This window comes from Prorops nasuta, unplaced genomic scaffold (genome assembly GCF_024137725.1).
Source record: "Prorops nasuta isolate Cenicafe-Biocafe unplaced genomic scaffold, Cenicafe_Pnas_1.2 PNAS00024, whole genome shotgun sequence".
Classification (NCBI taxonomy): domain Eukaryota; kingdom Metazoa; phylum Arthropoda; class Insecta; order Hymenoptera; family Bethylidae; genus Prorops; species Prorops nasuta.
Genome location: NW_027116821.1, coordinates 3,700,187 through 3,721,879, shown reverse-complemented (window position 1 = coordinate 3,721,879; position 21,693 = coordinate 3,700,187). Strand labels below are relative to the sequence as shown.

Sequence of the window (21,693 nt, the reverse complement as noted above, 5' to 3'; positions counted from 1 at the left end):
GGTGAATCGGATTACCGCGCTTTCGCGCGGTGCTAATTTCATGGAACTGTTGGCAACGCTGGTCGCTGACTTGACTGACAGTTGACACATCGCAATATGGCTATCCTGCCCCAATACCTCCCTTTCATAACTCCAATGTTGAAACCAAACTAACCAAAAAAGAGAAAAAGTTAGATTTTGTATTATTAAATGATTAATGATGGATACCATATATTTACTATTACTAGCTGCATTTATAATAACTTTTATTATAATTCTTACATTGTATCTGCAACAACAAGCAAGTAGTTAGTAGATTTTATATTAAGTCTGTTATAACTTATTACTGTCAAAATTGTACAATTTTTATTTTTAAAAATATGAATTAAAAATTACGGTTATATCGTATTATACTTATATTAATTTTAATGTAGGGAATCAAAACGCAGCTGTTTTTGAAAATGCAACCCCACAAAGGGCCATAAGGCATACAACAGGTGTTAGAAACCGGCATCTGGCACAAATGAATTATGCTGCAAATAGAGAAGAAGTTGGTCCTCAAACAGTAACAGCTAATGATGGAATAAAGAAAAACATAGAATCTCCTTTTCATAAAATTGGTACTAAGAAAAAAGCAAAATTAGAAGCAAAAGCAGAAAAAAGGGCACAGCGTGATGCAATTGAGCAAGAAAATGAAAATCGGAAAAAGAGGGAAAAAGAGATTCAAGATGAAAGAGATAAGGAAAATGAAAATGAGCGTTTATTGGAATTAAAAAAAGAAGAAGCAAAAAGAAAAGCAAAAGAAATAAAAGAAAATGAAGAACATGCAGAATATTTAAAGATAAAAGCTGCTTTTACCATTGAGGAAGACGGATTTGAAGAATATACAAGTGAAAATGAAAATAATTTGCTACAAGAATTCATAAAATATATAAGATTGAAGAAAGTAGTTCTATTAGAAGATTTAGCTGTACATTTTACAATGAAAACATTAATAGTTTTAGACAGAATTCAAAAATTGCAATTAAGTGGCGATTTGACTGGTGTGATCGATGATCGTGGCAAGTTTGTGTATATCTCTGAAAATGAACTTAGAGATATTGGTAATTTTGTAAGAGGATGTGGTAGAATAAGTATAACAGAACTTGCTGAAAACTCCAATCAATTGATAAATATCAATTATGTATCTCATTAAGAACATGGAAACATTAACAATGGAGCAACGGGTGTATTATTTTGTACCGCACTGAAAAAAACTACAATAAAGTAGAGTGAGATCATGTATGATTTGTTTCAAAATTGTTTATTTTCTGTATAATTTTGAAATATTTTTCTTTATTTGTGTTCTTTCATGCTGTACACACCAGGAATGATGTAATGTGGAGGTAAGAATAAAGCCGAATAAAACAATCAATTTATGTTATTTAAACAAAACAATGAACATTAAACTTATTAATGTTAAGTATCAATGCAACTCATAGGTAAATGTTATTATGTGCTCTATCTAACTATAATCAAGATAGCGATCAGCCTCTTTCCTTTATGATTTTGAATTCACTCCCAAGAACTTATGCTACTAGCCTGCACACTACCGAAAAGATTGATGAAAAACCAGTTGTTTTTTTCCTACTTGACAAATTATGCAGATTTTAAATTTCTGTTTTTATAAAGATGTAAAAGAAAGTTAAATATTTAAAAAATTTTTATTACAAAATATATAATAATATAAAAAATCATACACATATTTTGAGTTCTGTATATATACATAATACATAAAGTCCGCCATTTAATATGCTCCATAGTTTATATGTAAGAAGACTTATTTTAGTTACTATAAAATATATTAAAATTTTCATATTTCCTTTTCGAAACATATTATTATTTTAAATCAGAGAGGTCCTATACAAAATATAACATTGATATGTTTAATCGAGTTGCAGAGAGAAACGTTGTCTTTCACGCATGCATCGGCCATTTTAAGTAAGCTATAACGAATTCTAATACATAAATTACAACTTTAAACTAACTAATACTATAAAACATGTTTTTATAATTGACTTTTAACATTTTTTTGTTTCATTTGTGTCTTGAAAATAATTTTTTGTCTCAATGAGAGTGCTAATTCTCTATGTACTTTTTCTGTGGATCTTTTGTGACTTCTAAAAACACCCAATTGTATATTTGAAAAATGCAAGTAATTCAAACATATATAATTCTTATTTCTATTATGTTAAATTTTCTAAAACAAATTACCTTATAATATTCATTCTAGAAAAGACTTTCTTGGAGTTATGAACTTAATGCTACTTTTTTTTTCATTTTACTTGATACTTTTCTTCTGATTGAAATATGTTTACAGCTCCACTTAATGATAAAAGAAACAATAATAAATTATCTAACATAAAGTAAAAATTGATTTTAACTAAAAAATTATATATATACTTTTAGAAATTGTTGCTGCTTAATCAGATCCCATTTATTCTTAGTCCATTTGATTAATTTACCTCTCTTCTTAGACTTAAATTTTGGCAAAGGAGTATTGTAAAAAGGTAAATTCCCTAATTTTTTAATACAGTCATTTTCTAGCAATTTGCATTCATTATTTTCCAATTCAATAGATTCTTTGACAAAATTGTCACAATCACTTTTTATATTATTAGGGATTATAGATAAGCTCTTACAGAGTCTTTTAATCTACATACGTATGTATGTACATACATAAGCCAAGCTTGGGGGTGTTGGGCCCATTGGGCCTAAGGGAAAGAGGGGAGGAGTGTAGCCATCAATAACACACCCCTTTGGCTTTTAATATCATTCTACTTTATCATCAGAGAAATTTAATATTTCATTCTAAAGACCACCAACAGTCGCCGAAAGGTGGTTCTAATAACGTTTCCGCTTAAGTCCCGCGCCGTCTCCATTGTCTCCAAAATACTCCAAATTGATTTGCTTTGACAATAATTGTCGTAATTGCCTTGACAGTATTAGTTGTTATAGTGTTGCGCTGTAGTTGACTGTACCGACCGTACCATAGTTGAAATTCTTTTCTGTAATCTATACATACCGTTAGCAGTTAGTACCATTATTTTCTTTTCAGTGTTTATTCGCGTTAGTGCTAAATGTAATATGCCAAAATATTACGGAATGGATTCGTGAATTCCCAATCCAGCAATACGTGTCCCATTGTTTACTTAGGTAATAATAGAATTTTTTTCCGTAACAAGTACTGTGCAAGTACCTAATTTAATCCATTCCTTCCATTAATTAACCTCTCCAATTTTCAACCTGATATCTCTCTTTAATTAACATCTTCCCAATTTAACCCTCTAAATTTTCAGTTTCCTTTTTGATCTACTAAAATTCTGTCAAAAATGCTTACAAACGTGTAATAAACTTATTTAATGATTTCCTAACCTCCCATAACAAGAACTGTCATTCATGATATATCATTGATATCATGATTTAGTTTTTGAAAAATTAATAAAAAATATTATTTTACTTGGGTCTACGTCCAATACCACATTTATAGAATTGTAATTTCTATTTTTAATATTACAGAGTTATATAAGGGTGTAAGAATACAAGATGACAGAGAGACCTTCAGGAATAAAGCCTCCTTCGAAGATAGGCACACTGCCACCTAGACCAACAGTTGTTCCAATTCCCTCCCCAAGAACATCATCAATGAGTAAGTTTGTATTTTTTTGTCATCTTGAAATCAGCCGCTTTGGTGTAGTTGTACAGAACTGCATGCTTTTCTGTATAAATGTGTATATAGAGAAGCAATATTTTTAAATTAATGAAAAGTTATTTACAACTTAATTTCTGTACAAATATGGCACAATAATAATTGCCATAGTTAAGAGGAAGGAAGTGTTTGTATTCCAAAAGAATTTAACTGTAACATAACATTATTGTGTAGAGGTAGGTTATGGAAGTTGGAAAAAAAATTTTGTTAGATTTTTCCAGCATGGAGCTTGGCGCCACCTTCGTTCACTCATTAATTTTACTACAAGATACGCCCACATAGTCCAGAGCAAACGTGCTCGGATATTCTCAGGAATCCCGCGAGTCGTATTTTCACCTTCCACGGCGCAACATCTCGATTATCTCTTAAGGCAAACACTGGTAATTCACCGATGCCATAAAAAAATCCAAAATCAGCGTTAAAAAATCCAGAAAACCAACTCACAGAATTCAAAATTGATTTAACAATCGTCCGATGCATCTCCATAATACGAAATTTGCCTAAAATTAATAAAAATCCTTTGATTAACAAAACTAAAATTTATCATTAGTTACCTTTCGTTGTAATCAATTCATTTATTTAAAAATTAAAAAACTTCATTTCAATATACTTTAAATGATTACTAACTTGAACATTTTGTTTCGGCGAGTTACGATTGATTATTTTGATTGTTTAAAAATTTTAGTTTAACTTCAGGCGTGCTTTAGGTTTTAATACACTGCATGATATAAGGGAAGAGAAAGATGGCTTTTATGTGGAACTTGTGTGAATGTTATAAAGCTCGCATAATCCGGTGTTTATGGGGGGCACGTATGTCGCCTTATTGGTGCATCTGAAGTGGCTTCACCGGTGACTGCAGCCGGTGTAGTCATCGGATGACGCATGCAATTATGCAATTACATGCTCGATTTCTTTTAGCCGTATCGATTATAACCGATCTTAACCGATATTGATTGATTTTCGTAGGGAAAAGTATAAAGATTCAGATTATGGAAATCTAATTAAAATCTTTTACTTTATCACACAATGATCCACGATCGGCAGTAGCATTTTATCGACCTTTTAATTCAAGAACATCTCCTTTGCCATTCAAAAACCGAGAATACTTGATCTTTGGGTGACGTATGCAATTGCACACTCGATTTATATAGCCATAACCTTTATAATCTGTCACCGATTGATTTTTATGGTGATGACAAAATTTAACTTTCAATGAAAATAAATCCTTAACTGTTATTACAGCCAGCAATAATCAGTATCATATTTCCAAGTTTTTTGTCCAAGAACGTCTCGTTTGCCATTCGCGTCCTGAGAACACTCGAGTTTCGAATGACGCAACTCTATAAGGCCCTCGAGGTTATTCAATCGGTTTCGGCCGCCTTCCATCTCAATATTTTGCAGCCTCAAAAAACCTGTTTGTTTACTTTTCCTATGTTATTTTTATCGGGGTCCTGCATCTCGATCTTGGCATCTAATTTGTTACAGGACTTGTTTCTCTTATCCGTACTACTGAAATAAGACAGGTGTATATTTAGTTACTGTAACTTGTGTGTTACAACAGTATATCAAAAAGGAACGGATCTGTGATTCTTTTCGTTTTTCTAATCGAAAAACTCGTAAGAATACACAGCGACTAATAATATTTAATAAAAAGTATGTTTGCTTGGTTTTTTTCAATACTCAATTGGCGCAACACGTTTAAGATGGCTTCAAAATATGGACCATGAAAGTCAAGTAGTTTTCGAGAAGTCCAGAACTCTTTTGAGCGTTCGGAAATTGCCTACTATAAACTATATAACTTGTTCCTCGAACACTATACACACAGTGCTTAACCTTGTTTACTCACACAGCCTTCTCGCTTGAGGAATTAAACATTGCAACATCTCCGCCATCTTAGAAACATTAACACATTCCTCTCACAATAAAATCTGAAACCACACAAAAGTAATTAATCCACTAGTAAAATATTAACTAATGTAATTTCAAAGATCTATCGACAATTAAGAATTAGATCTATATTTAATTAAGTTTCTTTATTTTGAAGGGAAAACGCGACGCGTGTTAACTTCTCAACAGTATTTATTTAGTATAGAGAACAGATACTGTAGCCATATAATATTCATTTCTAAACAATTTATTTAGTATCCTCTAGATAATTCATTTTCATCAAACCTAAAAGTTGTTATGGCTGATACCTGCTCGAATGAGCTTAATCAAATCTGTTGTTTACTTTGTTCATACAAATAAAAGTCGTAGCGCGGGAAAATAAGAAGGAAAGATGACAACTTGAAGAAACGTTTAACGATTAGTAATAAAACGTGTAAGAAAAAACGGGAAATGGCATGCATTGTTTTGATGTAGAATTTCGTGTTTGATAAATCGGGATTTGTGATCTGCCCACGTGATCAGCCTACTACTGAACCGCCCACGCTTCAGCATAAATAATTAATTATCCTGCTAATCGCGCGCGCGGTATATCCGGACATACCGGTCATTCCATTTGTGGATTTTGTTACTTTTCATACTATTACGCGAAAACACGCAAGCTTTGATTCACATTCGATGATCTTTCATTAATTCCGTACTAGTGATTAACAACCAATCTCATTAATTCGACGAGTATCAAAAGAAACGGATAATCAATCAAGAAAGTGTAGCAACTTAATAATAATGAGACGGGAATTAGTTGTATGAATGAGCAGCGATTATATATAGATTTATGGGATTATCGAACTGATTTGATTATTTAATGCAAGGCGAATAACAATAGAAGCAACAATAGTGATAAATAATTATAGTAACTATCGTACCGTTTATAATTTTATCAAGTAGCACGAAAAATTGATTTATGATTTCTTTGGATTTAGCTATAAGTTGCTGAAAAATCTGGAAAATAATGAATTTTTCATAAAAATCAGAATTTTATTTGTTACTTTTGAGTTTTTGGCAGCATGTTTTGTACGATTTGCATTGTTTTTTGCATTGTCTTGCATGGGCAGTCCAAATGGATCGGTGGGAAACCCATGGCCGTCGGCTATCCGAGGCTGGTGAGCGTAGAGGATCAGGTAGGTTGCTTGGTGTACAAAACTTGCTTCTTTCCTCTCTCTCTCTCTCTCTCTCTCTCTCTGTTGTTTCTCTTCTATCTCTGTATCTTTGTCTCTTCATTTATGCTTTTCTGACCACTTGTCACGTTTATGTATACGAACTGTAAATAATATTAGTAGCAGTAGTAAAAATAAAGAAGTTTTACGTGAAAGGTTAATATGACCAAGTTGATTTAACTCTAAATATACTTAAGCAGGATACCAACTCATGCAGAACATACGAACTATTTAAAATGACCACCCGGCAATCGCCAATTGTCAATTTGCCTATTAAACTTTAGAAAGCTCCACATCTGCATTGGTGCGGAAGTTGATAAAAAAGGCTGACAATTTGTAATTACCAAACTTTTTGCTTAAATTATTTCATTTGCTTTGCATATGTTCGCAATATTCAGAATTAAGTCTATTTGGTAGATTTGATCCAAAAGTAATAGCAAAAACTATGTTTAAAATCCTACAAATAAGCGACGCAGTATAAAATGACAAAGAGTAAAAAGAGGTACAGTTTATAGCACGACAAAATAATGAACTAAGAATATAGAGTAGATATATTAAAGGGATCTTAAATTGTGAAAGTAAAATTTTCGATTGAACCAGATACCAGCGTGATCCTGACACAGGACACCGACAGCTTTATAATAGGAGATCGGGTATGGGTCGGTGGAACAAAACCAGGTGCCATAGCTTACATCGGGGAAACACAGTTTGCCCCGGGTGATTGGGCAGGGGTTGTCCTGGACGAGCAAATCGGTAAATAAACCAACAAAATCTGCAAATTATAAGGAAAACATACAACTGGGGTATGGTGGATTTCGTATTCCAGGAAAAAACGACGGGTCGGTCGCAGGTGTTCGCTATTTTCAATGCGAGCCGAAACGTGGAATTTTTTCGAGGTTAACCAGGCTGACAAGGGAGCCACTTGACGAATCTATATCGCCAACGGAAAGCATCAGGTGCACACTCAGCAAATCAGTGTCGCCGTCATTGAGTAAGGATCGCAGCAAGAATTCACCATAGAGTCTCCAAAACATCCCGTAAAAGCACACAAATAGGTCCTAAAAAGTCAAACAAACCACTAGAAAACTTTCGTAGAGCCTTCACAGCGTCACGCCACCATCTTGCTCCCCCCCCCTCACCTCCGCAAAGCTTCTGTACATCACCGCATCTTTACAAATCTCTTCGAGTACGTTACAATTAATATTTTTAGCAAGAAAAAATTTTACGGCTCGAAGGGTTCCATACAGCAATTTTATGTACCCATCTAAGTAGCGTATTTGTATGAATTTGTCGATGCTACGCAGTACTATTGGTCAATGTAATTTCGTCTTACGTCACTGATAAATTCCCTCAATGGCGGGAAACCAATGTTTCACCCATTGGAGGAATCTTCTTAAATTTCCCAATTTTTCGTTAAGCAATGCACGCTTCTATTAGCTACATTATACCTAGAAATAATATATATATACATATATATATACACTCATATTTATCGCTTAAACTGTAGTATTAGAAATGAGCACTGTATAAAAATTAGCATAAGAAATCCTTTTCTTTCCACTCTTATACTATACATATATATGTATATTCAACCGTTATTAATTTTATTAGTATTTTTTTACAGTACACATATACAATTTATATCGGCATATGTCATTAATTAAATATATTTGTTTCGATTCGTTTTGCATGTTTTTATCTATCGCATGACCTTGACCGTGACCATAACCTAAATTTCGTTCCAAAGTAGTCACGATTGGTCCAAGAACGATTCTATGGAAAATGGCTGAAGCAACGTCTAACATAACCTTACTAACACTACAGCTACGTCCACGACAAGTTTGGCATCCGCTACATCCAACCGGGAGCTAAGGGTTGGCGAGAGGGTCATCGTGTCATCCAGTCAGGGTAGCAAAACTGGCGTCCTCAGGTTTATTGGCCCCACTCACTTCCAGACCGGCGAATGGTGCGGCGTGGAGCTAGATGATCCTCTTGGCAAGAATGACGGCTCCGTTGATGGAAAATGGTTTGACCTTGAAATTACCTCTAAATAATAAAGAACAACTCGGTTTGACGATCGAACGAAGCTTGATTGACTTGCGAACCAATCGGAAGAACAGATTGACGTTCGATTATTAAATTGAGTTTGTAGAAACAGAAAATACACCGAACGGTTTAAGATAGATTTACATAATTTTTCAGCTATTTCGTGTGCAAGCCTAAGCACGGACTCTTCGTACCGGTGAGCAAGGTCAGCAGGTCACCAGCTAGCAAAAGATCAATCTGTGTAATCCATAAGCCTTCCGGGGCGGCGTTGAACGCTAGCCTAAGGAAGGCAAACAGTCGAGAGTCGTTGACAAGTCTCGCCAGCGCTACCACCAGCGTTAGGACCAGCTTGACTGCAGTTTCCGGTGCCAGGGTAAGGTTCGCCATGCCGGAAGTGAGCCAGGAGCGAACCTTCTCGTGATTGCGCGTCGCCATCCGCTTCGTTTTATTCTACACTTCGTCTTCCTCTTCTTTTCTAACTCCCTACACTTTATTCTATTACTGCTTTTTATTGTTATTATTCTTGTCGAAAAGGGAGATCATTGGTTAGTGATTTAATTGTTTTTAAAATCATAACAATTTTGTTGTAACAATATTACAATGATCATTACCAATCTTCTCCTTTCTCGCTTATCTTGTTGTTAATTCAATCCAGTTTTTTTTCTTGTTGTAACTTCTCCTAAGTTCTGGAGAAATGTGTTATTGGAATAGTTTGTAAGACATTGTTATTTTCATTAGGAAATTATTGAATCGCATGCGCGAATTAACTTGTGCAAGTTGCATGAATTTTTTATTTTGTTGCATCTGATATTGCAGAGGCCTGTTTTGCGCACGTCCTCCAACACACCTGTTCGAAAAAGCCTGCAGGTGAGACCAGTATTCGTAAACCTATCATAATGTATAGTAGTAAGCCAATTAACTAATTTTGAAAGAAATCAGTTTGCATATATATGTATTGAGTTTTGCCTTTGTTAATATTAATTTTGTAGCTTTTTTGAGTAGTGTTGTTAACGTTGTAGCAATATTTGGTGGTTTTTATCTTATTGTATAATTAATAAAAGATTCGTCCTCTTGGATCTCCTTATTACTCTATTAGGTGAGGTCAGTATAGATTAGAGAGCTTCAACGAATATTGTTCAATATTATTGATCATTGTATGATTTTTTTTAATTTTATTAAACCAACACACATAAAAGGTATTTTAAAAGTCTGGAAATAGCTGAATATTTCGAAAATAAGCGCTTTAGTGAAAAAGACTAGATAATGTACATTTTTAAAAGTTTAAAAAATCTAACATATCGCTATGTAAGTTTGACCTTGAAAGGCACTCTAAAGGACATGAAAATCACTGAATTTTTTAAAATAGAAATATACATGTTTTATTACATATTCTGATATCCTATTTCAAGAGCTTCTCAAAACACTAAATGAATGTTCCATTTAATCTAGGCGTTCATTAAATATTTTGACTAGAAATAGCAAATGGGTGTGATGAAATGACATGCGCGAATATTATACATGCAGACGTATATTCATTCATTTAGCTATTAATTTCAAGTCCAAATAACTTGTAAACATTTAAATTAAAGGATGCATTTATACAGTGTTTTGGAAAGCTCTTGAGATAAGTTACTACGGTATATTGAGAAAAATAAAGGTTTCTGCTTAAAAAAGTTAAGGTGACATGTCTTCCAAGGTCAACCAGACACAGCCATCTGTTGGATTTTTACAACTATTAAAAATACATACCAAATAGTTTTTCTCACTGAAACACTTTTAGTTTTTAAGGTATTTCTCTATTTTTCGACTTTTTGATAACTTTGTATATTACACCTAGTATAAATTTAGTGCGTATGTAGTAGTTGTTGGTACCGAAGCTTGGAGCACCTGGTAGTACAATAAAGACCAATTGCGTAATGGTTCAGTTATCGTAGATGTAATAATTGCCAAAAACATTGAGAGCCACATTTCGACATCTAAAAACTTATTATTAATTAAACATAGTTCGAGTGTAAATAAAAATAGGTAAAATTCCATATGTAGGATTCGACGCTGTTATGACAATTGTACAAGCTGCTTTTGGTAACATCATTGAACAGCCTACACGACAAAAGATCATTATCGAATATGGATTGTCTCAACTAAGATAGACAAGATTTATTTCTCGACCTCCATTCAGTTTTCATGTAAAACTCGATGTTGTACAGATAATTAAATTATTTTTTTTCTTGTTAGATCATTAGCATTCTTATGATGTAATCAGTTGTGACGATATCACGAGAGAATAAGTAATGAGCTAGGATGTAATTAATTATTCTTAAGCCAAGAATGCTTTGAAGGTATTCTACAGATATGTTTGTGATTCCGTAGGATCAATTGAAAGAGAAACAGCAAGAAATAGAAAATTTAAAGAAGGAAAGAGATTTGGACAGGGAACGAGCGACAAAAGCTTCGATCCAGGCTGATCAAGCAGAGCAATCGGCTGTCTCTTTAAAAAATCAATATGAAAAGGTAAGAAAAAATACATTTCATCAATGCACACCAACCAATGGTCATTAATAACTATTTTTCTTCCCTCTTTAGATTCGCGAGGAAATGGAGAGGACCACTCTCGACGCTGAGAACGCATTTGCAAAATTATTGCAAGAAAAGAATGATTTGATGGCACAACTGAAAGAGGAAAAAAGGAAATATGAGGATCTCCTGTTTCGTTTCGAAGAGGTGTCTGTTAATAAGGACGACATACAGGTATAATCAGCTAGCTTTGATTCTTTAAAGAAATAGAATTCTCAGGGATTGCTTGATGGTGGTGGTCAATCATAAAATTTCTTTTGGAGAGGGCCAATTAGACAAATTTATCGTTTATTTTCAGAAAGAGGAAAAACTGCAAAGTGTGAGTATCCGGAAACAACAGGATGGGTCCGTGGATACATTGATGCTATACTTCTGCACTGCTTGTTTTATAGTAGCTTGTCAGTTAACTTCTCGCCTTTAGATATTAGAGCTACTTAACGTTTTAATATTTTGCTACTCTCATCACGCAATTTCTTAAAAAGCTTCACTTGCAATAGCTACCTTTTATCCACACTATGTTTGGTAGAATTTGATTTTAAGCTTTCCAATGGTGCTGTGTTCCACAGACTTTAGGTTTATTTGTTATTTATTTAATTTTGACTGCATTTCATTAAGAATACATTTATTAGAACTGAATTCAAAGCTTCTAATTGGTGTTGTGTATGTAAGGAAATTTACAATTGTTAAATTATTATCAGCAGCCTTATTGCATGCATTTACTAGGTTGGCATATTTTTATGCTTCTAAATGCTGTTTCGTTAAAATCGTTCATTAATAGATTAGTTATTGATTATTATATTTTGTTGCTCAAGTTAAATTGTTTATTTTTTTAAGTGATGAAAATCGATTTCAAATTTGTTCCTAATTTATTTGAATATTATGATATGTCTGTGTATTTTCATTATTGCTTATTTATTTTCTATAGTCGAGAGATCAATAAACGGTCGTTAAGAATTTCATCTGTATTTCAATATGCTTTTTAAGACACTAATGTAAAAGTCGTAAAGTCGTATATTGTGGATAAAGAAATAATTTTTTAATAGGTGATTAATACTAAATATGAGAATAGGATAAAGGATCTCGAGAAACTGCTCTCGGATGAGAGAGAGCGCATTGTTCAGCTTGAGAAAGATAGTGTAAAATTATTCGAGACTGAAGAAGAACTTGCCTTACTTAAAAATGAAGTATCATCTATCAACCTTCAAGAAAATCCGGAGTTCAAAGGTATTTGCACCGATGTTGCCTGAACTTTCAGGAATTAATGGGAAATAGAGCAAATTGATACAAAAAAATTAAATCTGAATTTTATATATGTAGTAAAATTGAATAAACAATTAAATTTAATAATTTATGCGTGCTATAATAAATTCTGGCTCAACACTCTGAAAACGACACATGTATTATTGGCTAAATAGTTAGCATTAATAGCAACACTTGTGTAATCACGCATGTTTAATCATATTTAAGAGATATGGTAAACATATAAAATTTAACTTGATTAAAAATTCTAATGGTGCATCAATCTGCCTGCTTTCCTATTCAGGAATATCGTTAATTGTAATTTATATCTATATTTACTGAAATCTTTTAATAAAATTGCTGTTTTAGGTTTGGAAAACCGTTATAAGGGCCTGGAAGAATCCAAGATAAGTTTAACAAAACTGTTAGAAGAAAAGTCTGATTTATTAGTTAAGCATGAAAATCATATTAAGGAACTAGAACATAAATTGCTAGAAGAGGAAAGAAGCAAAACTGCACAAAATGCACATTTAGCAAAAATAGAAAAAGAAGCGAAGGACACTAAAATTATTTTGAAGGAGAAGTTGGAATTTATAGAGGGTATCAGGACAGAGTATAAGTTTAACATGGAAAATGCCTCTCAAAGATGCCAAGAGGCTGAGCAGAAAAATGAAGGTTTGTTTTGATAAATAAGAAACAGACACTAGAAGGCAATTAAATTGATTAATATATTTGTTGATCGACAGAGATTACTGCAAAATTAAAATTAATAGAAGAACAAAACTCGACGCTTATTAAGAAAATACAGGAATATCAGAACAAGAGCTTGGATGCCAGGAAACTTATAGAAGAGAAGCAGAAAATGGTACATTTTCAGTCAAATTATTGCTAAAAAAAATTTGTATTAATTATTTTTCTTATTGATAGGAGGACGAGATGACTGCTTTAAATTTATCATTTGTCAACGCTGTATCTGAAGCAGAGAGGCTTAGACGTGAATTGGACTTAAAAGATAGAGAAATGGAGGATTCTAAAGACTTAAATTCAAAGCAATTTCAAGATTTAACTCAGCAATTTCAAGCACAAATCCAAGAAAAAACTGTATATATTGATGAGATTCGCTCGGAAATTTCGCATAAATCTTTGATGCTTAATAATCTTGAAAAGGATTTAGCTGAATTGAAATCTATCATAGCCGGGAAAGACGAAGAAATTAAAAATCTTTTAGAGAAAGTATCAGGTAACAAAAATTAATAATAGATAATCAGAAAACCGATAATGAAACATAAAAATATTCTTTTACAGAGTTACAGTATGCGTTAACGTTATCAGAACAGACAAAGAATAATTTAGAAAGCGAGAAGAAAGGATTTGAAACAAATACTGAAAGTTTAAGTCAAAAAGTGGTAAGAGCAGACGAAAAGATCGCTCAACTAACCGCGCAAAAAGAAAAATTGGTATGTTTAATATGAATAATATGACAAAATAATTATGTTATTAAATATTTATATTTTTAAGGAATTGGATATTGCGAATCTCATTAGTACATCAACGAATTCGTCTGAGCAGCTTACTAAGTACAATGAAGACTTAAGGAATAAGGAGAAAGAATTGGATATATCACGAGAAAAAATCTTCCAGGCCCAAAGTGCTCTGGCATCTGCAGAAGCAAAGTTGTCAAGTACAGGGGATACTTTGAACAAAACCAATTTGTTGGTCGAGCAATTGAGGCAGGATGTGGAAAGTGTCAGATCTGAGTTAGCAATAGAGAGAAAGAATAATGTTGAAATATCTGAGAAGTTGAAGTACCAAGAAGAAAAGGAAAAAGAATTACAAAATGATTTGCAGAGAGGTAAAGAAACCGAGGAAAATTTGAGACAGAAATCTGATATTATTAATGAGTTGAATATTCAATTGAAGAAAAGTCAAGATGAGGCTAATACTAATCAAGAACAGTTGACCAATTTAAAAATTGCTTGGGAAGCAGATAAAGTGGCCTTCCAAAAAAAAGTGAATTACTTAGAAACTACTCTGAAAGAGTCTCAGGAGGAATTAAGTAGCTTGAAGAAGATTAATGTGAAATTAGAATCGGAGCAAAGTGCAAATCGATGGACCATCGAGGAATTTACTGAAAAATTACAATTAGAATGTGAAAATCGTTCTAGATTAGAGAAGCAGATTCAAGATAAAGTTTTGGAGTGTCATGTTATTGAAGAAAGACTATTCAATTTCGAAAAAGATACTGAGTCCGTGAATATTTGTAAAGAAAATGAAAACAAAGACTTAAAGGTTTCTTTAGAAAAAATGACTGCCAATCTTGAGGAGTTAAAAAATAAATTAAATAAAGCTGAGGAAAGTATTGCTATAAAAGAAGAAGAAACAACTTCATTAAAAGAAGCTCGGTTAAAATCTGATATCGAATTAAAGGACGCCTTAGAAAATTTGCAGAAAAAAGAAACTGAAATAAATGCTTTGACAGAAGGGAAATCCTTCTTAGACGAGAAAATTACTCTTCTAGAAACTAAATTAAAGGATACAGAGGATAAATTAAACACAAAAGATATGGCCATGGAAAAATTAAAAATGTCAATGAAAAATATCGATGAAGAAAAAGAGAAATACATTCAAAATTTGGTTGAAAAGTTAAATAATAAAGATGAGTCTCTTTTGACTAATCTGAAGAAACAATTAGATCTGGTTAATTTAGAAGTCGCAGAATTGAAAGAAGAAAATAATAGACTGTAAGCTCTTACAAAAAGCAATTTAAAGAATTTATTATTCTAATTAGTAATTTTACTTTTCAGGGAGAAACAAGAATTCAAATCAAGAATACCACAAAAATCAGATCAGCTTATAGTGACAAATGAAAACAACAAAAATATTTACGATGTAAGCTTTTAAATTTATGATTTTAAAAGAAATATAATTTAAGCACTAAAGCTCCCTTTGATCACTAGGCTGCAGGCGGGGACATAAAGCAGCGCGACGAGAACATCACTACACTAAAATTAGAGGAGGAATACGAAACTGCGAAAAGCCAAATAGATTTTCTCAATTCTGTGATAGTAGATATGCAAAAGAAAAATGAACAATTGTTATGTAAAATTGAAGTACTAGAAATAGGCATTCCAGCTAATGAAGCTGATGATTATAGCAGGTATCAACATTATTTATGACTGTAGAATATAGTTATTGCAATCGGTAAATTTTATAAATGGCTTTTTTGTAGAAGTACAATTGACAAACGTGTAGCAGCACCACGTATGTTCTGTGATATTTGTGATCAATTTGATCTACATGAAACTGAAGATTGTCCACGTCAAAGCCAAGACTTTGAAGAAGTCGCAAGATCAAAATCTAAAAAGCCGTCAGTTGAAAGACCTTATTGCGAAAATTGTGAAAGTGAGGAATTAGTCAGTTTAACGGGATCCCCAATATTGACATTATAGGGCGATAATGTGACATCTTGTAACAGTGATATTCAAAGATTGATTTCAGTCTTGTTGGACTTATTAAAAACATTAGTAATTCTTTTTTGTATTAAAAATTATCTTTTTTCAATTTATTAGTCGATTTCTAAGTACAAAAGCAATTGTTTAAGCAATGCTTTTTGTTATTTAAAAAATTTGACTGTTGTACTAAAAAATAAACAGCTACTAACGTCGCTCAAATACTCTTATAAGGTTATAATCAGTCTTCGAATAATACTGTACTATTGACACATCTTTTTGCTCTAGAATGTTAATTTTAGAGAGTCCTTTCAATTATTAATCTCGTCTTCATATGATTCAAATCTCGTAATTTTTTTGCAGTGTTTGGACATGACACTAACAATTGCGAGGATGGAGAAACTTTTTAATATTTGATCAATTTTTATCACGTTGCTTGCCAGAGAAAACCTATGAGAAAGAGAAAAAGTTTGTTGATACTTTACAGAGTCTATTTTTCACTTGTAAAATTTAATTTTTACTCTCACATAAGAATATCTTCTGAGGAGATATACTTCAGCAAGTCTTAATTGCTAAGCAATTTTAACTTAGATGGAGTTAAGTGTGATGTAATTTATTGTGTACAGCTTATACTTAAACTAACCTTCTTGTTTATAATATATATTTATTATGTAAATATAAAATAAAGTTCCTGGCTGCATCATTGAATCTAATTAAAATACTCTTTTTGAGAGATACGCACTTCTGTTTTTGGAATACAATATTAGAGAACTTTTAGTAATAAAGCAAAGTATCAGTGATAATTTATGGTAACTCATGAGATTTTGATAAAAAAATGTTTAATTTCTTATTGTTTACTTAAGCTATTCTATATACAAAAAGTTTACTAATTAAGAGTTTAATCCAAGCCTTCCTTTTTCTCTTTAATTGCTTCCTGTAAGCATAGTATTTAATAATCAACATTAATTATATCAATTGATGCCTGTTACTTATACAAAATATTGACTTACCTTAAAACGTTCCTCAAACAAGGATAATTCAGCAATTAAATCTGTAATGGCATGCATAAAAGCTTCATGAGGGGTATAGTCAGAAGTTGTCTGTATCCTAATAACAAATTTATGTTCCAATGGATGTGGTACTTTATAGCCAGCAAATAGAACTTGGGGGTCTTTTAGCAATTGGCTGTAAAAGTAAACAAGCTCATAGTATATACATAACAATACAATGTCTAACTAATGCTCACTTTCTAATCATGTTTCCTAAAGTATGATCTTCCTTGTTAACAGTGAAAATCGCTGCATTAGGAACTTTTGTGTCTTGCTCCTTAATAATCCTGTAAGCCAAAATTTAAGTAAAAATTAGGTAAGAAAATTTAAGGTTAGGATGTACCAGAAACAAAAAACTACTGACTTTTTCTCTCCCTCGTATAAAAGAAATGATTCGAAGGTTGGTGGTGCATTCATTTTACAAATAACTTTTTAATAACCTGTTTTCACTTTAAGGTAGCTCCCTTGCCTACCTTTCTAGTCAAAAATAAATGCCTAAAAATTATTTTGACTTCGTATGTCATGCGAACGGAAGTACTATATACAGCAGTAGCAGTATCGGTACAGCGTTGCCAAGTCCGCCATGTTGGAAGATACTACGCTGTATAGTTTGTTGGCGAGAATTGAATATACCACGCAAAATGTATAGTAAGTGTGATTCACAGAGAAGAAACGATGTATAGTGTTTTAGGTATAATAAGCTCTCAGTGCTTTCGGACGTGTTTTGGCCATTAATCTTGCGTCGCGGTGTTGTGTTAGTTGTGTAATTAGAATCAGAGGGGCGAGGGAATTTCTAGGGAGTTTGTACGTAGCTGTCAAATGGTGCGATTAACCCTCAATTTTATATCATCAACAAAAATATTCGGAAAACGATTGTGGAAAAGAAGGAAGGATTTTAATAAATAACAGAGAAGACAAAATATATCAGATGAGTATAAATTAATAAAAAAAATGAAAATTATTGTGAATTTTTAAGAAAATATACTTTGTGGTTTTTTTTTTTTTTTTGTTACAGTTGAAATCCGGTTATGATGACTTTCAATTAAGGAAAAAAGTAATTACAGACCAATAAATGAAAAAGTATTAATACATTAAGCATTTCTGTACGGCCCAGTCATTTCAATAATTGTGACTTAATGTTATAATAGTGAATGTGTAAGCGATTAGTGCATATACAACAAACTCTTATTGTAAATTTAATAATCTTGTATGACAATGTTTTAATTGCTATTATTTTAAATTAAAGCTAGTTTAATTAACATATTTTTATTTCATCCCTTTCTCAAAATTCTAAACACACATGGTAATTACCTATTCTTGTAGTAGTCATATATTCGTTAAATTACATACAAAATTACAACTGTTTTATATATGTAAAGCATAGCTGTTTGTTGCAATGATTTTTATTATTCAATGTGAGACAAATCGCATTTTGTTTAGGTAAATGTCTTATTTATCCGCCATATCCTTCCATATTTTATGCGACATTTATTTGGCTCCGTTGCACTATTTTCTTCCAGTCTATATCATATAACATTAATTTTTTAATCATTTATACATACACACAGATCTAATAACACTGCTGATCTGCAATTATTTTTGTAATTGTTGAAATGATTGTTAAACCATTATCTTGTTTAATTTGTAAAATGGACATTTGAATGATGCTATTAAAATTTGGCAACTTTTCTGCGAGATATGTTCTGATAATATTTGTGAAGATAAAGTTCTTTAAAAGGTATATGTATACTGCTGAGTTCATCTTGTTTTCAGCTTTAAATAGTTTTCCAACTACACGCATGGATATCTATTTTGAATATAGAATACATATTTCATTACATCTATTATGATATTGTTAAGATTGATAGAAAGATATCAATTCTTTGAAAATGATATATTATATATCTAGTAACTGGATTAATTAAGGTTTTAGAACAGATAAATTTCACAAACAAATAGGATTAACAAAATATGTATTATATATTGAGGAAGGATATCCAAATGTGAATTATTTGAAGCTAAAAGCAAGATAAATTCAGCAGTATCCTTAAATGTATTGGAGAACAACATCCTCTCAAATTTAAAGGGAAGATATCCTATGGAAGAGATGCCAAACATTATAAGTAAAATAATTCAAGTGTCCATTCTTCAACTTTAATAGAACAATGGTTTACCAATCATCTTGACATTTATAAGATTAATTAGTCAATAGAATAGCTATATCTGAGTGTATATAAAAATAGCAAAAAATTAATCGTATATTTTGAAAACTAAAAGAAAGAACTAACAAGGCAAATAAATGTTACATAAGATATGGAAGGATGTGGCGGATAAATAAGACATTTGCCTAAACAAAATGCGATTTGTCTCACATTGAATAATAAAAATCATTGCAACAAACAGCTATGCTTTACAAATATAAAACAGTTGTAATTTTGTATGTAATTTAACGAATATATGACTACTACAAGAATAGGTAATTACCATGTGTGTTTAGAATTTTGAGAAAGGGATGAAATAAAAATATGTTAATTAAACTAGCTTTAATTTAAAATAATAGCAATTAAAACATTGTCATACAAGATTATTAAATTTACAATAAGAGTTTGTTGTATATGCACTAATCGCTTACACATTCACTATTATAACATTAAGTCACAATTATTGAAATGACTGGGCCATACAGAGAAGTGCTTCCTGTTTTAATACTTTTTCATTTATTAGTCTATAATTACTTTTTTCCTTAATTGAAAGTCATCATAACCGGATTTCAACTGTAACAAAAATAAAATAACCACAAAGTATATTTTCTTAAAAATTCACAATAATTTTCATTTTTTTTATTAATTTATACTCATCTGATATATTTTGTCTTCTCTGTTATTTATTAAAATCCTTCCTTCTTTTCCACAATCGTGTTCCGAAAATATTATTTTTGTTGATGCTATAAAATTGAGGGTTAATCGCGCCATTTAACAGCTACGTACAAACTCCCTAGAAATCCCCTCGCCCCTCTGATTCTAACTACACAACGCCGCGACGCAAGATTAATGGCCAAAAAAAACACGTCCGAAAGCACTGAGAGCTTATTATAGGTCTGTTCTTTTTCGCTGTATTACTGCACTAGTGCAATAAGTTAGAGCGATAAAACATATGTTTGTCTTATTTCAACTAATTGCACCAGTTCGATAGTGCAGTGAAAAAGAACAAAGCCTATACCTAAAACACTATACTTCGTTTCTTCTCTGTGAATCACACTTACTATACATTTTGCGTGGTATATTCAATTCTCGCCAACAAACTATACAGCGTAGTATCTTCCAACATGGCGGACTTGGCAACGCTGCCCTCAACTCCTCTATGTATACTATCTTATAGCAAAAATTTAAAGCCAACAGCAGACGAAACGCGACATCGACAAATATGAAGATGACGTTTTGGACGTAGTAAAAGTATTATCCAGAAAGCATATTATTTATGTTGGAAATGTAGGGATGTCGAAAAATGGAATGGAAAATAATGCAAATATGGTGCATATATATAATATTATTTATCAAGTATAAAAGGGAAGAGATCGGATGCAATTTTCAGTCTATAAAGAGGAAAAAGCATCAGATATATAAGTATCGGGAGCAGCAAGTCAGAAGAAAGATTAATTTAACAAAGCAAAATATTCTTTAATCTTTCTTTTGATTTACTGCTCCCGATACTTATCTGATGCTTTTTCCTCTTTATAGGCTGAAAATTACATCCGATCTCTTCCTTTTTATACTTGATAAATAATATTATATATATGCACCATATTTGCATTATTTTCCATTCCATTTTTCAACATCCCTACGTTTCCAACATAAATAATATGCTTTCTGGATAATACTTTTACTACGTCCAAAACGTCATCTTCATATTTGTCGATGTCGCGTTTCGTCTGCTGTTGTCTTTAAATTTTTGCTATAAGATAGTATAGAGTAGTTGAGATGGAAATGAATCAATTTTGCGAGAAGCATTTTTGCTACAAGATAGTATAGGGAAGCAGAAACTATACCTGTAAAGTGATCGGAGAACGAGACACAAAGCTTGATCGCGATTATGCAGAGGGTCTCGTTCGAAAGATCACTCCCACCCAAATATATGAAAAAAAAAAAACTTCACATTTAATTTTTTTTTTCCCACCCAGAAAAGAATGTACAAATTCAGCACCAAAACTCTAAAATATGACGAGCGCGGGCAGGAACAGGAGTGGCCGAGCCATTGGGCGTGGAGTCAAAAAATTATAGACGCTGAAAGTTGTGGCGACATCTGCGTACTCTAGCGGTACTACCAAGTGATCTTTCGAACGAGACCCTCTGCATAATCGCGATCAAGCTTCGCCCGCCGAAGGCGGGCGAAGCTTGATCCGTTCATTATAGGTTTGTTCTTTTTCGCTGCATTGATGCACTAGTGCAATAAGCTAGAGTGAGAAATAGAAAAAACACATACATATACATATATACATACATACTATGTAC

The 21,693-nt window shown here is 32.3% G+C and overlaps 3 protein-coding genes and 1 long non-coding RNA gene across 8 annotated transcripts; 2 read left to right on the top strand and 2 right to left on the bottom strand.

Annotated features, from left to right (window-relative positions):
- The first annotated feature begins 69 nt into the window (after positions 1-69).
- On the top strand, positions 70-1,261 carry LOC136781973 (DDRGK domain-containing protein 1-like). Its single transcript, XM_066741031.1, has 2 exons — positions 70-287; positions 414-1,261. The coding sequence occupies exons 1-2, from the start codon at positions 197-199 to the stop codon at positions 1,172-1,174; spliced, it is 852 nt and encodes a 283-aa protein (XP_066597128.1). The 5' UTR covers positions 70-196; the 3' UTR covers positions 1,175-1,261.
- A 1,730-nt stretch (positions 1,262-2,991) lies between these two features.
- On the top strand, positions 2,992-16,639 carry CLIP-190 (Cytoplasmic linker protein 190). 3 transcript variants are annotated; one of them, XM_066741027.1, is made up of 21 exons: positions 3,010-3,174; positions 3,538-3,667; positions 6,727-6,792; positions 7,429-7,581; positions 7,655-7,819; positions 8,653-8,854; positions 9,031-9,247; positions 9,691-9,741; positions 11,245-11,385; positions 11,458-11,622; positions 11,747-11,767; positions 12,492-12,672; positions 13,057-13,362; positions 13,434-13,552; positions 13,615-13,927; positions 13,993-14,144; positions 14,206-15,428; positions 15,492-15,576; positions 15,645-15,844; positions 15,917-16,089; positions 16,500-16,639. In XM_066741027.1, the coding sequence occupies exons 2-21, from the start codon at positions 3,565-3,567 to the stop codon at positions 16,544-16,546; spliced, it is 4,083 nt and encodes a 1,360-aa protein (XP_066597124.1). In that variant the 5' UTR covers positions 3,010-3,174; positions 3,538-3,564; the 3' UTR covers positions 16,547-16,639. The 3 variants fall into 3 exon arrangements, with proteins under 3 accessions (XP_066597127.1, XP_066597124.1, XP_066597126.1); XM_066741029.1 differs by lacking the exon at positions 6,727-6,792 and having other exon boundaries at positions 3,011-3,174; XM_066741030.1 differs by lacking the exons at positions 6,727-6,792; positions 7,429-7,581; positions 7,655-7,819 and having other exon boundaries at positions 2,992-3,174.
- LOC136781975 (uncharacterized) lies at positions 3,676-7,376 on the bottom strand. 3 transcript variants are annotated; one of them, XR_010824042.1, is made up of 5 exons: positions 6,690-7,376; positions 6,538-6,613; positions 5,574-5,655; positions 4,355-5,236; positions 3,676-4,227 (listed from the first exon to the last, which is right to left on the bottom strand). It is a non-coding gene; the product is annotated as an uncharacterized lncRNA (long non-coding RNA). The 3 variants fall into 3 exon arrangements; XR_010824043.1 differs by having other exon boundaries at positions 4,355-5,233; XR_010824041.1 differs by having other exon boundaries at positions 4,355-5,655.
- A 292-nt stretch (positions 16,640-16,931) lies between the features above and the next one.
- Positions 16,932-17,790, bottom strand: Rpb11 (DNA-directed RNA polymerase II subunit RPB11). Its single transcript, XM_066741032.1, has 4 exons — positions 17,550-17,790; positions 17,383-17,472; positions 17,147-17,321; positions 16,932-17,070 (listed from the first exon to the last, which is right to left on the bottom strand). The coding sequence occupies exons 1-4, from the start codon at positions 17,600-17,602 to the stop codon at positions 17,035-17,037; spliced, it is 354 nt and encodes a 117-aa protein (XP_066597129.1). The 5' UTR covers positions 17,603-17,790; the 3' UTR covers positions 16,932-17,034.
- Between the last annotated feature and the right edge of the window lie 3,903 nt (positions 17,791-21,693).

What these genes read in the sequence shown, in the direction of transcription:
- LOC136781973 (XM_066741031.1), top strand. Translation starts at nt 197, where the DNA reads ATGATGGATACCATATATTTACTATTACTAGCTGCATTTATAATAACT. An exon ending in TCTGCAACAACAAGCAAGTA is followed by an intron (nt 288 to 413) that starts GTTAGTAGATTT and finishes ATTTTAATGTAG; the next exon opens with GGAATCAAAACGCAGCTGTT.
- CLIP-190 (XM_066741027.1), top strand. Translation starts at nt 3,565, where the DNA reads ATGACAGAGAGACCTTCAGGAATAAAGCCTCCTTCGAAGATAGGCACA. An exon ending in CCGCGCAAAAAGAAAAATTG is followed by an intron (nt 14,145 to 14,205) that starts GTATGTTTAATA and finishes TATATTTTTAAG; the next exon opens with GAATTGGATATTGCGAATCT. An exon ending in GAAGCTGATGATTATAGCAG is followed by an intron (nt 15,845 to 15,916) that starts GTATCAACATTA and finishes GCTTTTTTGTAG; the next exon opens with AAGTACAATTGACAAACGTG.
- Rpb11 (XM_066741032.1), bottom strand. Translation starts at nt 17,602, where the DNA reads ATGAATGCACCACCAACCTTCGAATCATTTCTTTTATACGAGGGAGAG. An exon ending in TTATACGAGGGAGAGAAAAA is followed by an intron (nt 17,473 to 17,549) that starts GTCAGTAGTTTT and finishes TTTGGCTTACAG; the next exon opens with GATTATTAAGGAGCAAGACA. An exon ending in TTAGGAAACATGATTAGAAA is followed by an intron (nt 17,322 to 17,382) that starts GTGAGCATTAGT and finishes TTACTTTTACAG; the next exon opens with CCAATTGCTAAAAGACCCCC.